At 39.7% G+C, this 13,715-nt stretch overlaps 1 protein-coding gene across 1 annotated transcript; it reads left to right on the forward strand.

Annotated features, from left to right (window-relative positions):
- Positions 1-63: 63 nt before the first annotated feature.
- LOC135247153 (NLR family CARD domain-containing protein 3-like) lies at positions 64-9,912 on the forward strand. The gene is made up of 2 exons (XM_064320437.1): positions 64-759; positions 8,006-9,912. The coding sequence occupies exons 1-2, from the start codon at positions 279-281 to the stop codon at positions 9,895-9,897; spliced, it is 2,373 nt and encodes a 790-aa protein (XP_064176507.1). The 5' UTR covers positions 64-278; the 3' UTR covers positions 9,898-9,912.
- Positions 9,913-13,715: the final 3,803 nt, after the last annotated feature.

Here is a 13,715-nt window from a genome sequence, read left to right on the forward strand (position 1 = left end):
TTCACACTGATACAGCACACCTCTTCATGTGTTTATTTCACACTCTGATACAGCACACGTCTTCATGTGTTTTTTCACACTGATACAGCACACCTCTTCATGTGTTTATTTCACACTGATACAGATCACCTCTTCATGTGTTTATTTCACACGGATACAGCACACCTGTTCATGTGTTTATTTCACACTGATACAGATCACTTCTTCATGTGTTTATTTCACACTGATACAGCACACCTCTTCATGTGTTTATTTCACACTGATACAGCACACCTTTCATGTGTTTATTTCACACTGATACAGCACACCTCTTCATGTGTTTATTTCACACTGATACAGCACACCTCTTCATGTGTTTATTTCACACTGATACAGCACACCTCTTCATGTGTTTATTTCACACTGATGCAGCACACCTCTTCATGTGTTTATTTCAGTCTCTCCTGAGCACACTGATGAAGCTGAAGAACGACAAAAAGTTGAAACTGTTTCAGAGCCATCTGAGTCAGGATTGTCCAGAATGCAAGAAGAGTCTGTCTGAAGATCCTTCTGTGCTGGTTAAGTTTATGAAGTTTATTAATGAATTGTTTGACAGTCATGAAGCTGATGATTACCAAGAATGCATTGAGAGAATGTACATAGTTGAGAAGATGCTGGAGACCTGTGGCAGTGAGAGGTCTCTGAAGATCACACTCAACATCTTGAGGAACATGAAGCAGAAGGATCTCGCTGATTCACTGGAAAGAGATGAGCAGCACAGTAAGAGTTTTCTCTCATTGCTACTGTGTGTCAATTAGAATTTGGAAATTAGTTTAGATAGCAAATGTAACAGTGATCAATGTTCTGATTTACAGCATCTACACTTTCATAATACTGTTTTACATTGACAATATTACATACTTTATATAAAAGGCCAAAAATAACATTTATTTATTTTACATTTAAATTTATTAAAATATTGCCTCAAGCTGTGATTACAATGACAAGCAAATGAACAAGTGAACAAGATTAAATGTCCTTATGGGGGGTTTAAAGGCAGAATCTTGTGCTCAAAAACCAGTAACTAGACCATTGTCCCATTAGACAGTCCGCCCTGAGTTTGTATCCAGGGATCAAACTCAGCAATCAGTATAAAAGTATTAGATTATGAGGGCCTCCGGGTGTCTCACGCTGTAAAGAAGCTCGTTCCAAAAGCAAAAGCATGACCCTGCAACGGGGGGGTTTGAGTCCTACTTGTGCGCCTGCAGATGTGCAAACCGAGAATATGACGACCTCTTTATCCTCCTTCGTCGTGGGAAGCACATTTGTACTGCAGTGTGGAAAATAGCAAAATATCTGCCCTCTCCTCCTGATGTCAAGCGAGAGATCCACAAGTTCAGTTGGGAAAAATCTGCATTGGTCGTGCTAAATGGCAAAAACAAATATTTGGTGTTCATAATTTTATTATCAGAAGCAGGATGAAATAAGATACAGATTATGGTTTGGCATTCTGATTAAAATGTATTTCTGCCACACAGCCTATATGATAATAGAAAAAATAATAGATAACCATTGAAGTGATTTCTGTTTTATTTACTCATGACCAAGCTACAGTGGCGTAGGCATAAATAAATTATTGGGCTGGCCTGTGAAAAAGTGTCTAGGCCAACCTATCTGGGTTTTTAGGAATACATTTTCCACACGTCCTCCAGCGCTCCTTGGAGCTAATTCTAGGTATGAATTTTTAATCCAAATAAATCAAACTTTTTTTGCTGCCTCATGTAGCCTATGTCCTGCTGCTGCTTTTTAACTTGTTGGGCCAACACTTTCACTTGAGATTGTTTTCTCAATGTAGCCTTGATCTTTACTGTATGAATACATTTTGTTATTTTATGAGTAGTATTATTGATGGAAATTTTACAATTCATAGAACAAGAATGAATGTGCATGTTTTGAATCTGGAGTGACTTAATAGTAAACATGTTATGAATTTAAAAACAGGGATAGTAACATTTCACTTGGGCTTGAGGAAATCCTTAAGAGTCCCCCCATCTATCAGGCAGCACATTTAGTGACTACATTGCAGTAACACTGCCACAGCGGCCATGAAAAACGTAGCTATATAATCCTAGCTTACCTCTTACAACGGCTTGTTGTAGAGGACGTAACGTAGAGTATCACAAACTAATTTGGAATTAACTTCCTTATACAGATGACAACACAGCAGCACTACTAGCCTTTTTTTGCCGTGCACAGTACCATTTATTTATTTTTTATATTCCAGAGTTTTAATTGGCCACAGAACAATGATGACACGCGCAGAAAGCAAATCAAATGCTTTATCTTAAAAAATCAAAACATTACATTACAGGCATTTAGCAGACGCTCTTATCCAGAGCGACTTACACAACTTTTTACATAGCATTTTACATTGTATCCATTTATACAGCTGGATATATATACTGAAGCAATGCAGGTTAAGTACCTTGCTCAAGGGTACAACGGCAGTGTCCTTACCCGGGAATCGAACCGGCGACCTTTCGGTTACAAGCCCAGTTCCTTACCCACTGTGCCACACTCCGTCCTAGTGTGGAGAACCGTCCTAGTATCAAGAGAGGGATATCTCGTTTTCAACTTTTCACCCAAAGTACTTTCTCTTTGTGAACACTGGCTGTGTAAATATTATGATCAATAAACAGCACAAATGTCAGACCAATATCTGCATTTATAGAACACAGTGATTTTTTTCTGTTGTGACCTCTGAACCTGGGATAAAATATTGTGACCTCTGAACCTGGGATAAAATATTGTGACAAACTCAGGTTTGCCAGGTGAGAGGTGGCTGCACTAACCACTGTGCTAAAGATGAATTCACCTGTAGCAGAGCAGTTAGGCTACCTCACTAGCAGATTGCTACAGTATACATATGTTTTTTTATACATATATGCTACGTATATATATATAGTATCTGCTATTGGGGTTGCCTAACTGCTCTGCTACAGGTGAATTAATCTTTTATCATTATATATATATATATATATATATATATATATATTTGTACATATATATATATATATTTGTATGTGTGTATATACAGACGGGCACAAATTAAAGGAAAAACCAACATAAAGTCTCTTAGTTAGGTGGGCAGCCACGAGCCGACAGAACGGCTTGCCTTGGCATAAATTCTACAAGTATCTGGAACCTTACTGGAGGTATGGAACACCATTCTTCCAAAAGTATTCCATCATTTTTGATGATGGTGGTGGAGAGCGCTGTCTAACACATCAGTCCAAAATCACCAATAGGTGTTCAATTGGGTTGAGATCTGGTGACTGCAATGGCCATAGCATATGATTCACATAATTTTCATGTTCATCAAACCACTCAGTGACCCCTCATGTCATTGTGGATGGGGGCATTGTCGTCCTGGAAGAGAACACTCCCATCAGGATAAAAATGTTTCATCGTAGGATAACGGTGATCACTCACATTAATTTTGTATTGATTTGCAGTGATCCTTCCCTTTAAGGGGACAAGTGGACCAACCCCCCACAGCATAACAGAGCCACCAGACCCCCTCACTGTAGGGGTCAAGCATTCAGGCCTGTACCGTTCTCTTGGTGTATGCACTCGCCCACTTGTCGAGAATATGGTGAAGGATGAACATACACTTTTTTCCACTTCTCTGTAGACCAGTGCCAATGGGTTTTGCACCACAGAACTCTCAAATGGGCATTTAGGGTTTGTGCACTGTAGCCCTACTATAATATCCCTCTCTATGTAGTTGTTGATGACCTGTTCTTGCTGGAAGTGTGATCACATCCTGGATTGACGTTCTCAGTCACCTGAGGAAGAGTTGCTCTTCTGTTTTTCCTTACTCACTAATGCACAATCATCACAGTCATCAAATGTGCGCTTCCGACCACAATTTCTGACCCTATTTACTGATGTCTTTCCCATGGATCTAAATGCAGATATCACTTTGGTCACTGTTCCTATTGAAACACTAGCCAGTTGAGCAGTCTTTGAGACTGATGCTCCTGCCATCCGTGCCCCAATAATGAACTCTCTTTCAACGTCACTTAGGGATGGTGCCGAATACAAATACCACATTTGGCAACACTTGAATAATGCGTTCTCCCCGAATGTTTTCTCCTCTCGAATTTGGCCTATATTATTCCGATTCGGATCTATTTTCTCTCATGTGATTTTCTCACAAGTCTGCACCAAGTTTCTCAGTTAGACACACACACACCTGCAGTGAGAGTTTCCTTTAACACTAGATAGACCAGAGCGTGTCAATCATGCATTGGGGACTTTATAATTAAAATTACTCCAGCGCCTATAAAATAAATGCCTATATCATCCTCCTTCCATGACTTTCCTAAATATTTGTGCTTAAATAACTGTATTTAAAATAAAATAAAAATCAACTCAGTACAGAAATACAGGCAGTCTGTGCCATTTTCTTCACAAAGCTCCCCGCTAGACAAGAGACAACAACAGGTGCTTTGACCCAGGTGCGAACGTGTCGCTGTCTACTCTGCACCCTATTGAACAACTGAATGACCTTTACTTTGAGAAGAATTTCCCAATAAAGTGCTGTTGAAAGTACTTTTACACATACAATCATGTAGAATTCATTCACTGCAACTTGCGGACGCTGTAGTTATATAAATGATAGGCTTAGAACTCCGTGGAGGTAACGCCATCAATATATTTTTGTGTTTTCTCTGAAACCGAGACTTTGAATAAACTGAATAAAATAGCTACATGACAACTGAGTGAAATATATCTGATTTGTGTGTGTGCGGTTCCAGCAAACCACCAAAGCTGCACGTTCTCTGTGGAATTGATAAGAGGAGAGTGACGGTGCATATTGTACTTTGCATTTCTTTAACCCTCTGGGGTCGAGAGCTCCGCCGGCGAAGCTCGACAAGATGAAATTAACTTTCGTTTCTATTTGGATGATTAACTTAACGTGCTGTTATCATACAGACGCAACAAAAACATTGCCAAATCTGCGAAAGCGGGATAGAATGTCAAAGTGTCGCCTAATTCAATTCTTTTGGAGGTGAACATTTCGTTTAATTTTGGAAAATGGTCCGTCCGGAAGCCGACACTGATGAAGAGCGGGGTCATTTCGAACAGCGAACTGATCCAGCTGAGGATCAACTTCATGCGTAAGTATATTTCTTATGATCATATTGGTAAATATGTGTACTGTATTGCAACGTATCTGTGTGTTTGTAGGAATATCCAGCAATATGCGCGTTTGTAAATTCCCACACTACGAACGATTCAAACTATTGCATCTCAGAATTATAGGCTAGGCTCTCTGCGTCTGGTTGTGTTAGAAGTATCAGGTAGACTGTATGTTTTTCAATCATATTGGTAATAAATATCCCGTGGCGTGGCTAAGATTCTAAAACTGATGACCTCGCACAATCGATATTAGCATACTGTAAGTAAATTCGGGAAATAGCAATATAATAACCACTTAGCTAAACAGACCTAGTCTACTTCAGATTGAGGCATTGTTATTGATGAGTTGCGTGTAGTTGAGCTGGAATAGCAATGTTTATTTAGTTTAGCTAATGTTGTTTTGTTGATAGCTTGCATTATTTGTAAATGTGTGCTGTATTACATTCTCTCTGTGTTTGTAGGAATATTCACTAATATGCGCACTTGTAAATTCCCACACTACGAACGATTCTAACCATTGCTTCTCAAAATTATAGGCTACCTCTCTGCGTCTGGTTGTGTTTGTTTGATTCTTTGTTTGTATTTGATGTAACCATGTCACAAGTTTTGTTTTCATTAGTTAGTGGTTTGCCTTTTTTTTGTAAAGCACATTTAATTTTCACCTGTTGAAGGAAATGTGCTATATAAATAAAGTTTGATTTGATGTCACATTTCCTAACAATTTTGTTTTTATCATATTTACAGAGATGCTGATCAGGAAACACGGCCTAGTTCACCACTAGCTAAGAGCGTTGCAAGAGTACACCAGTCTCATCTCATCTTCCATGCTTCAATAAATGTTCTGAAAATCAAAAGATGTCTTTGTTTCTGTCTTCTAAATGGCTCACGGAGTCTTTGTCTTAGTGGTGGGGAGGCATGCGGCCAGGTGTGAATAGCCTACTTAGCTAGCAGGTCGTCCTACCCAATGCATATTCATTACAGAAAGGCCATTTGCCCTCCCATTCTCACCTGGTGTTGAAAAATAGTGGTCACAACACTAACTTTTAGCAATGTATTTTATATTTCTCATTGGATTTGCTAAAATATTTTGTCATCTTTTGATACCCAAGACCTTGATGAACACATTTCAGTGACCAAAAGTCTTAGTCACAATTGTTCAGTGTGCTTTATTACAACATTCCTGTGCATGTTCAAAACTACTGTTTACAGTTTGTGTGTTTTTAGAGCAGTTTACAATCCACACATGATTATGACCTACTTACTGCTGCCATATTATTGTAGCTGAATCTGTGCTGAAAACAAAGATATGAAACACTTTGGAATCACTGTATATAAAGTTGATGAAATTTACACAAATGTCAGAGCATCGCACAATCACCAGTGTGCCTCATTTTACCTGCTTTAGATGCTTTTTTCTCTGTTTTTGGTTTTTGTCATTACACGATTTCTATAGCGGCTTTTCTCAATGTTCCTGTAACTATGCCCCGTATTCATTCTTCCCTTAGCTATATAATAACAAAACTGCAATAAAGTTTCGAGACAATACAAATATTAAAATTGATTCAGTTGCGTAGGGGTTCATTGAATACAGTAGTTAATAATCAAGACGAGAAACATTTTTTAAAATGATAAAAGCATTTTTTCAGTTTAATTGACTTCACTGTCCCTTAGGTAGGGGTGGTGGGGTTCATGCTGTTTGTAAGAGTAAGAATGGGTAACTATGCTTTGATTCATGAAATCATTTTTCCTATGTCTTATTAACTACGTTTAATGTTACCTGGTCTGGCACCTGCGTTTTCAATACAGTGATTTAGGGTTTCATTTGATGCATTTGCCTCTACGGCAGAGGTTCTGCCAGCCAGAGAGAAATAGGCTACTTGCAGGGTTCCAACAGTATGAGGCAGCAGATTGTAACTTTTTATCTATGTTTTTTCCTTAGAGACAGCTTCCATCATTCTGCAATAAGAAATTGTACTTGATGTCACACTACGTTGTGTTCAACTTCCTCTTTAGAGGAACGCTTAGCTCTGTGGCTTAGAGGTATCATTCGTACACAATTTGAGAAAAATAAAGCCCCAGCTAATAGTGGTCTGGTATCGGGTACCATACTTTAGGATAGTGGTCAGCGTAATCGCCATTTAAGTATTTTTATGGATCCGATCCCTAACTCTCTTTTCATATTATAAGTCTGCAATGTAAAACCTGTGTAAGACCCTGGTCAATCCTGTTTTGGCGTTTTTTCAGAAAACATATTTTTACAGTGTTCAATGTCAGAAATGCTTCAGCTTAATCAAATAGCAACATATAAATCATTATTAAAGAAAATAACAGCAGTTTTCTTTAATACGATTCCAAAAATTAGCTTCCCTCTTCTGTGTAGCTAGTCACTCTTGTTGGAGGGATAGCTACACATCATCAGACACTGGCAGTAGGTTGGGAACGCAGAATCAAAAAAGCGTATTCTCCTTTTCACCGTCATGAAAAAAATACGCATTTGTGTTAATTCAATCAAAAACGATTATAGCGAGAGTGACAATGACACTGATGCTCGTGTCAGCAAGAAATTCAATTTCAAGGATGGAGTGTATGTAATACTGTGTGAGGGGTGTGTTTCACACTGTGATAAAGGCGTGTATTACTGTGTGAGGTGTGTAACATACTGATAGAAGTATGTAACACTATGATACTGTATGTGTAAAATACTGTGAACACTGAATGCATTAATATTTTTATTGATAGTTTCTTCTTAAAATCTGTTATTGAAAGGGACATTTGAATCTTATTTTAAACAATTATTCATCATATTTCCTCTTTTCAGATGAATCCATAAAAAGAGCCCAGCAGGAACTGAAAATTCCTCTGAAGAAGAAGTTTGAATGGATCTCTGACGTTTTAGCACAGCAGGGCCACCTGCTCAATGAAATCTATACAGAGCTCTACATCACAGAGGGGGGAAGTGGGGGGGTTAATAATGAACACGAGGTCAGACAGATTGAGACAGCATCCAAGAGTCAAACCACACAGGAGACTGCAATCCCCTGCAATGACATCTTTAAGCCTTTACCTGGACAAAAGAAACCCATCAGAACTGTGCTTACAAAGGGCATCGCTGGCATTGGGAAAACCGTCTCTGTGCAGAAGTTCATTCTGGACTGGGCAGAAGGAAAAGCCAATCAGGACGTTGATTTCATCTTCACTCTTCCTTTCCGAGATCTGAATTCTAAGAAGGACAGACCATTCAGTCTGATGGAACTTCTGCAAGACTACTTTCCACAGCTGAAAGAGATCAAAAGCATTGAAGGTGATGAAGTCAAAGTTTTGTTTATCTTTGATGGTCTGGATGAGTGTCGACTTCCTCTAGATTTCCGAAGCAATAAGAAGTGCTGTGATATAACAGAGTCATCATCAGTAGGTGTGCTGCTGACCAACCTCATTAAGAGGAATCTGCTGCCCTCTGCTCTCCTCTGGATCACCTCCCGACCAGCAGCAGCCAATCAGATCCCTCCTGAGTGTGTCCACCAGGTGACAGAGGTACGAGGGTTCAATGACCCACAGAAGGAGGAGTACTTCAGGAAGAAAATCAGAGATCAGAACCAGGTCAGCAGAATTATCTCACACATAAAGTCATCCAGGAGTCTCTACATCATGTGTCACATACCAGTCTTCTGCTGCATTTCTGCTACTGTTCTGGGGAGAATGTTGGGTAAAGCAAAGAGTGGAGATCTGCCCAAAACTCTGACTGAAATGTACACACACTTCCTGCTAATTCAGACTAATGTGAAGAATCAGAAGTATCATGGCATTGATGAGACAGACTCAAAGAAGATGTCAGCATCAGATAGAGAAATCATCCTGAAACTGGGGAAGCTGGCTTTTCGACAGCTGGTAAAGGGCAATCTGATATTCTATGAAGAGGACCTGAGAGAGAGTGGCATTGATGTCAGTGAAGCTTCAGTGTACTCTGGGGTGTGCACAGAGATCTTTAAAGAGGAGTGTGGGTTGGATCAGAAGGTCTACTGCTTTGTGCATCTGAGCATTCAGGAGTATCTGGCTGCCTTGTCTGTGTTTCATTCATGTGTAAATGAGAACAGAAATGTACTCAGAGCAGAAGAATCAAAACCTTGTAGTGACAGAATGCAGCTGTCTGAGTTACACAGGAGTGCAGTGGATCAGGCCTTAGAGAGTAAGAATGGACACCTGGACCTTTTCCTCCGATTCCTTCTTGGCCTCTCTCTGGACTCCACTCATACTCTTTTAAGAGGACTACTGACACAGACAGGAAGCAGATCTGATGGAGGAAGACACAAACCAAACTCTTTCTTTCAAAGACTATGGACATGGATAGGAACCACATCACCTGTACCAGATCCACAGACACAGGCAGAAAGCAGATCAGAGAGCATTGAAAAAACAGTCCAGTACATTAAGGAGAGGATCAGAAAGGAGTCTTCAGCAGAGAGGACCATCAATCTGTTCCACTGTCTCAATGAACTGAATGACAACTCTCTCGTGCAGGAAATCCTGAATTCCCTGAGATCAGGAAAACTTTCTGATAAAAAGCTGGAACCAGACCAGTGTTCAGCGCTGGCCTTTGTGTTACTGACGTCAGAGGAGATGCTGGATGAGTTTGACTTGAAGACCTACAACACGTCAGCAGCAGGTCATCAGAGGCTGCTACCAGTAATCAGGAACTGCAAGAAGGCCATGTGAGTATTATGTCATTAATAATGTAGATGATTGACCACATCTTTTCCCACTTTCGATTTCTAGTAAGAATAAAGATTTTTGGGCGAGAGAAAATTTGGTTAAAAAAAGATTTCTGAATCAAGATGTTTTAACTCATGCCCTCATTTAATGTTTATATCGAGAACATAAGCAGCATAAAATGCAAAACCTCAGCACTTACCATATATTTTATTTTATTTACTATTACTATTTACTGATTAATACATTTACTAATTATTTGCAAAGATAGCAACTGTGAAATAAATAAGGAGTTTATTGATATGCAGAGTAATCTGATGGATCAACCTTTGTCAGACCACACAATTCAAGCAGATTAAAATGAAGAGATGCTATATTAAGTTACAGTATTAAGAAAAGGGGCCCTATTTTGGTGACAGCATAGACACAAACACAATTGGAATTGCTAGTGTCATATTTTTCACTTTCACCAGGGTTGTTAATTTTATGGTCTGCGGTTAATCTGCTTGTGTGAACATTGGTTTGTTGGTGCAATCAGGGATGTGTCAATAGAAACTTTCACTATGTGAGTTTGGTGTTGAATAATGCGTTTGCAGTCAAACCAACCCATACCAGGTTTTAACTTGTGCTATTTTGCCATTATAACTGTGCCACACATGTGAATCCATACACACATAACGCAGATAAAATAAATATTTTGTTTATTTCAGTTTAACTATTTGAAAGGAAAGCTGTATTCAGTTATGCAGTCCAATGCTGGCTATTGAGGCAGTGGAGTTAATTGTGTAAGCTACTTGAATGAGGTAGGAGGGAGACTGGCTTTACACCCCTCAGATGGTGTTTACAATTAGCCCAGAACGCACTGGAAACTTGCTTTTAATCATGTGTTTGGCTGGGCTGGGTCAATGATTGAGTGGACCTTTGGAATGTTGAAAATGCATTTTAGAATGTTGGATGGATTGGGTGGTACATCACTGTACAGCCCTCAGAAAGTGCATTCTTTGTGGTGTGCTGTGTTCTACACTACATAGCCATATGCCATGGATGTGACACACCCTCACAGAGGACACATTACAGGACTTTCATACAGAGAGAAGCAGAGTCGCATGTGACGAACGCTATTGGGATGGCAGGTATGCCATCCCGCCAAGTTACGCCTTGGCGGGGGCATGCCCCCATACCTATACAGCACCGAGAGTTTGGCACTTTTCAGGGTTCCCCACAGAAATAACCACAACAGCCACAGACACTCAGCCCTTAAAAACATTAAATTCTGTACATTCTGACCCCATTTCAACAGACAGAATTCATAAACAACTTCACATGTCCACACAATAAAGCCCCAAACTAAGGGGATTTTGCGTTTTCTCCTTCTTCTTCTTCTCTTTCTTCTTCTTCTCATTCTTATTTTTCCTGCCGCCTATCCCACTAACAACATGTCTCCCCATTGGACATTTCACTGACACCAGCCAAATCTGCACCTACACGACCCAATCAAAAACGCGCATACACACGCAAAATACCCATACATTTTTATTCTGAAACATTTCCCGTTCAAACAGCTAGTCCGCCTGTGGCCTAGTGGGTAAGGTTACAGTCTTGGAACATGGGGTCGTAGGTTCAAGCCCAGCTTGGAACACGTTTCTTTAACCTGCTTCAACCCTCACTAATAATTGTCTACTAGCCTACTTATCAATTATTGCTTTTGCACCATATTTACCCGCCGTTCACGTTTCAGTTATTAACCGGCTACAATATTGCTAAGATGCATTATGACTTACCGTCTGTACGTTCAGTTATTGACCGCCTACAATATTGCTAAGCCATATGGATTCAACGGAAGCTCTTCTGTGCTTACTGGCTTGTGTTCTTCTTTAAAACCACCGGCAGGTTCGCTAATGATATTTCACGCATTGCATAGCTATGGCATTAGCTAACGAAGTCACACACTGGTAAACCTCACTCACTCACGGCCACCCATATGCATTTCATGACGCAAATGTATTCCTTTTATTTAAAAGTTACATCGGTTCACCACTGTGCCATTTCTACTAACTATATTTCTTCACTTGGCTACCGTACAAAACCTTAATCTCAGCAAACGCCACGTTTCTACATTCATGTTACCTCGCCCTGTTCTCTATCTAGCCACATAGGCTACACACAATTACTACGTATGTACGTTCTGCAAATCCGCATTAAAACATTACATTTAAAATCATGATTCACTCATAAGTATAACTATTAGCACTGAACATGAGAAAAACACATTAGTGCAAAAGATTACATTACAGGCAAATAATGTGTGCAATGTTATTTGACCCTCCCCTTCAACAACTAACGTTCAATACAGACTGTTATATATACCATTCGATAAGGAATATAAGGACGCTCATGGTCACTCCATTTACTTCGCACTATACTCCGTGATCATGTCAACCTTCACCTACATGCCCATTCTGCTAAAAACATATTGTTTCAACTACGGGATTTCGTAATTTCATTTTAATTTCTCTCACACTGTTGTTATTCTCTCACATGCAAAGCCTGCTGGGACATATGCGTCTGCTCCTATTCTCCACTATCATGTTTTCCGGTTCTAGTTTAGCAAAACGGCGAAGAGGATTCCTACCTGCAGATTAGCCTATCAAAATGCCTTATAAACCTTACAAACACTAAAAGTGCATCTCCACGAAATAACAGACAATGGAGCAGGACAGAAGGATAAACCTTACAAACACTAATAGTGCATCTCCACGAAATAACAGACAACGGAGCAGGACAGAAGGCTACACAAGTTGCGACCTAGGGAGTTATAATTCTACGGGCGTGTTGATTACTTTGTCAGTCAAGGCTCGTTGGATGGACGTCAAATCCGTGAGTACATACCATATTCCATCTGCGTTTCTGATGCGTTTACGCTTACGCCACTGCATCCTTTCTCACAGCCACTGTTTTACATATATAGCAAACCGAAACTTCTGAACGGTACACGCTCATCAGACTGTACAGATTCACACAACGATAGCCATAATCCACAACCGTTTCTTGCAGGGTCGCATTTCTCACTCTCATAATAAAACGCTTTGCAAAAAGAACTGATATCTCATAAAAAACACGTTTTCAACGTACAAAAATGCCAAGTTACTAAAAAGTATTGATATCAAAATGACGCCAAGTTACGATACTACAAACAATATAGGCTATCTTGCCTCACCGAAATGACATAAGATGTATCTCAAAGCAATGCTACCCAATATTTCCTCAGTTCTTTCAAGTCACTTGGCCCTGTGTTTTCTAATCTTACCATTTCACAATGTCATGCAAACTTTCTGTCTAATCAAAGAGACAAATATTTCGAATTGCCTCATGGAACACATTGAACATTGTACATTGAAATTAATGTATAAATTCATTAATGTACAGAACTGCTGCTGAGCAACGACAGGAAGCACATTTCTCCGGAAAACATGGTTATACTTGCTTCTGAACTGAATTTGAGTACATGTGCAAGTTATTGTATATTTGCTACGTACAATAAATACTGCATGTAAAACACATATTGTACATACATACATAGAGAACTTCTTTATGCGCATGGGGACATTTCCCTGGCAGCATCTTACATTCACATTCACGAACACACTTGTACCAAGAAACATACTATCATTCACGCAACAGAAAGCCTGGGCAGCGAAATACATAGGCCTACATACCAATACAAATTGGACATACACACACCTATTCAATCAATCTTGACTGTGAGAGAGCCATCCACACATATATTTGGCCTGTTCATGTAGTGCATGCTTATACACAGGGCC

The sequence above is a fragment of the Anguilla rostrata genome, unplaced genomic scaffold, assembly GCF_018555375.3.
Source record: "Anguilla rostrata isolate EN2019 unplaced genomic scaffold, ASM1855537v3 scaf1094, whole genome shotgun sequence".
Lineage (NCBI taxonomy): Eukaryota > Metazoa > Chordata > Actinopteri > Anguilliformes > Anguillidae > Anguilla > Anguilla rostrata.

What these genes read in the sequence shown, in the direction of transcription:
- LOC135247153 (XM_064320437.1), top strand. Translation starts at nt 279, where the DNA reads ATGTGTTTATTTCACACTGATACAGCACACCTCTTCATGTGTTTATTT. An exon ending in GGAAAGAGATGAGCAGCACA is followed by an intron (nt 760 to 8,005) that starts GTAAGAGTTTTC and finishes TCCTCTTTTCAG; the next exon opens with ATGAATCCATAAAAAGAGCC.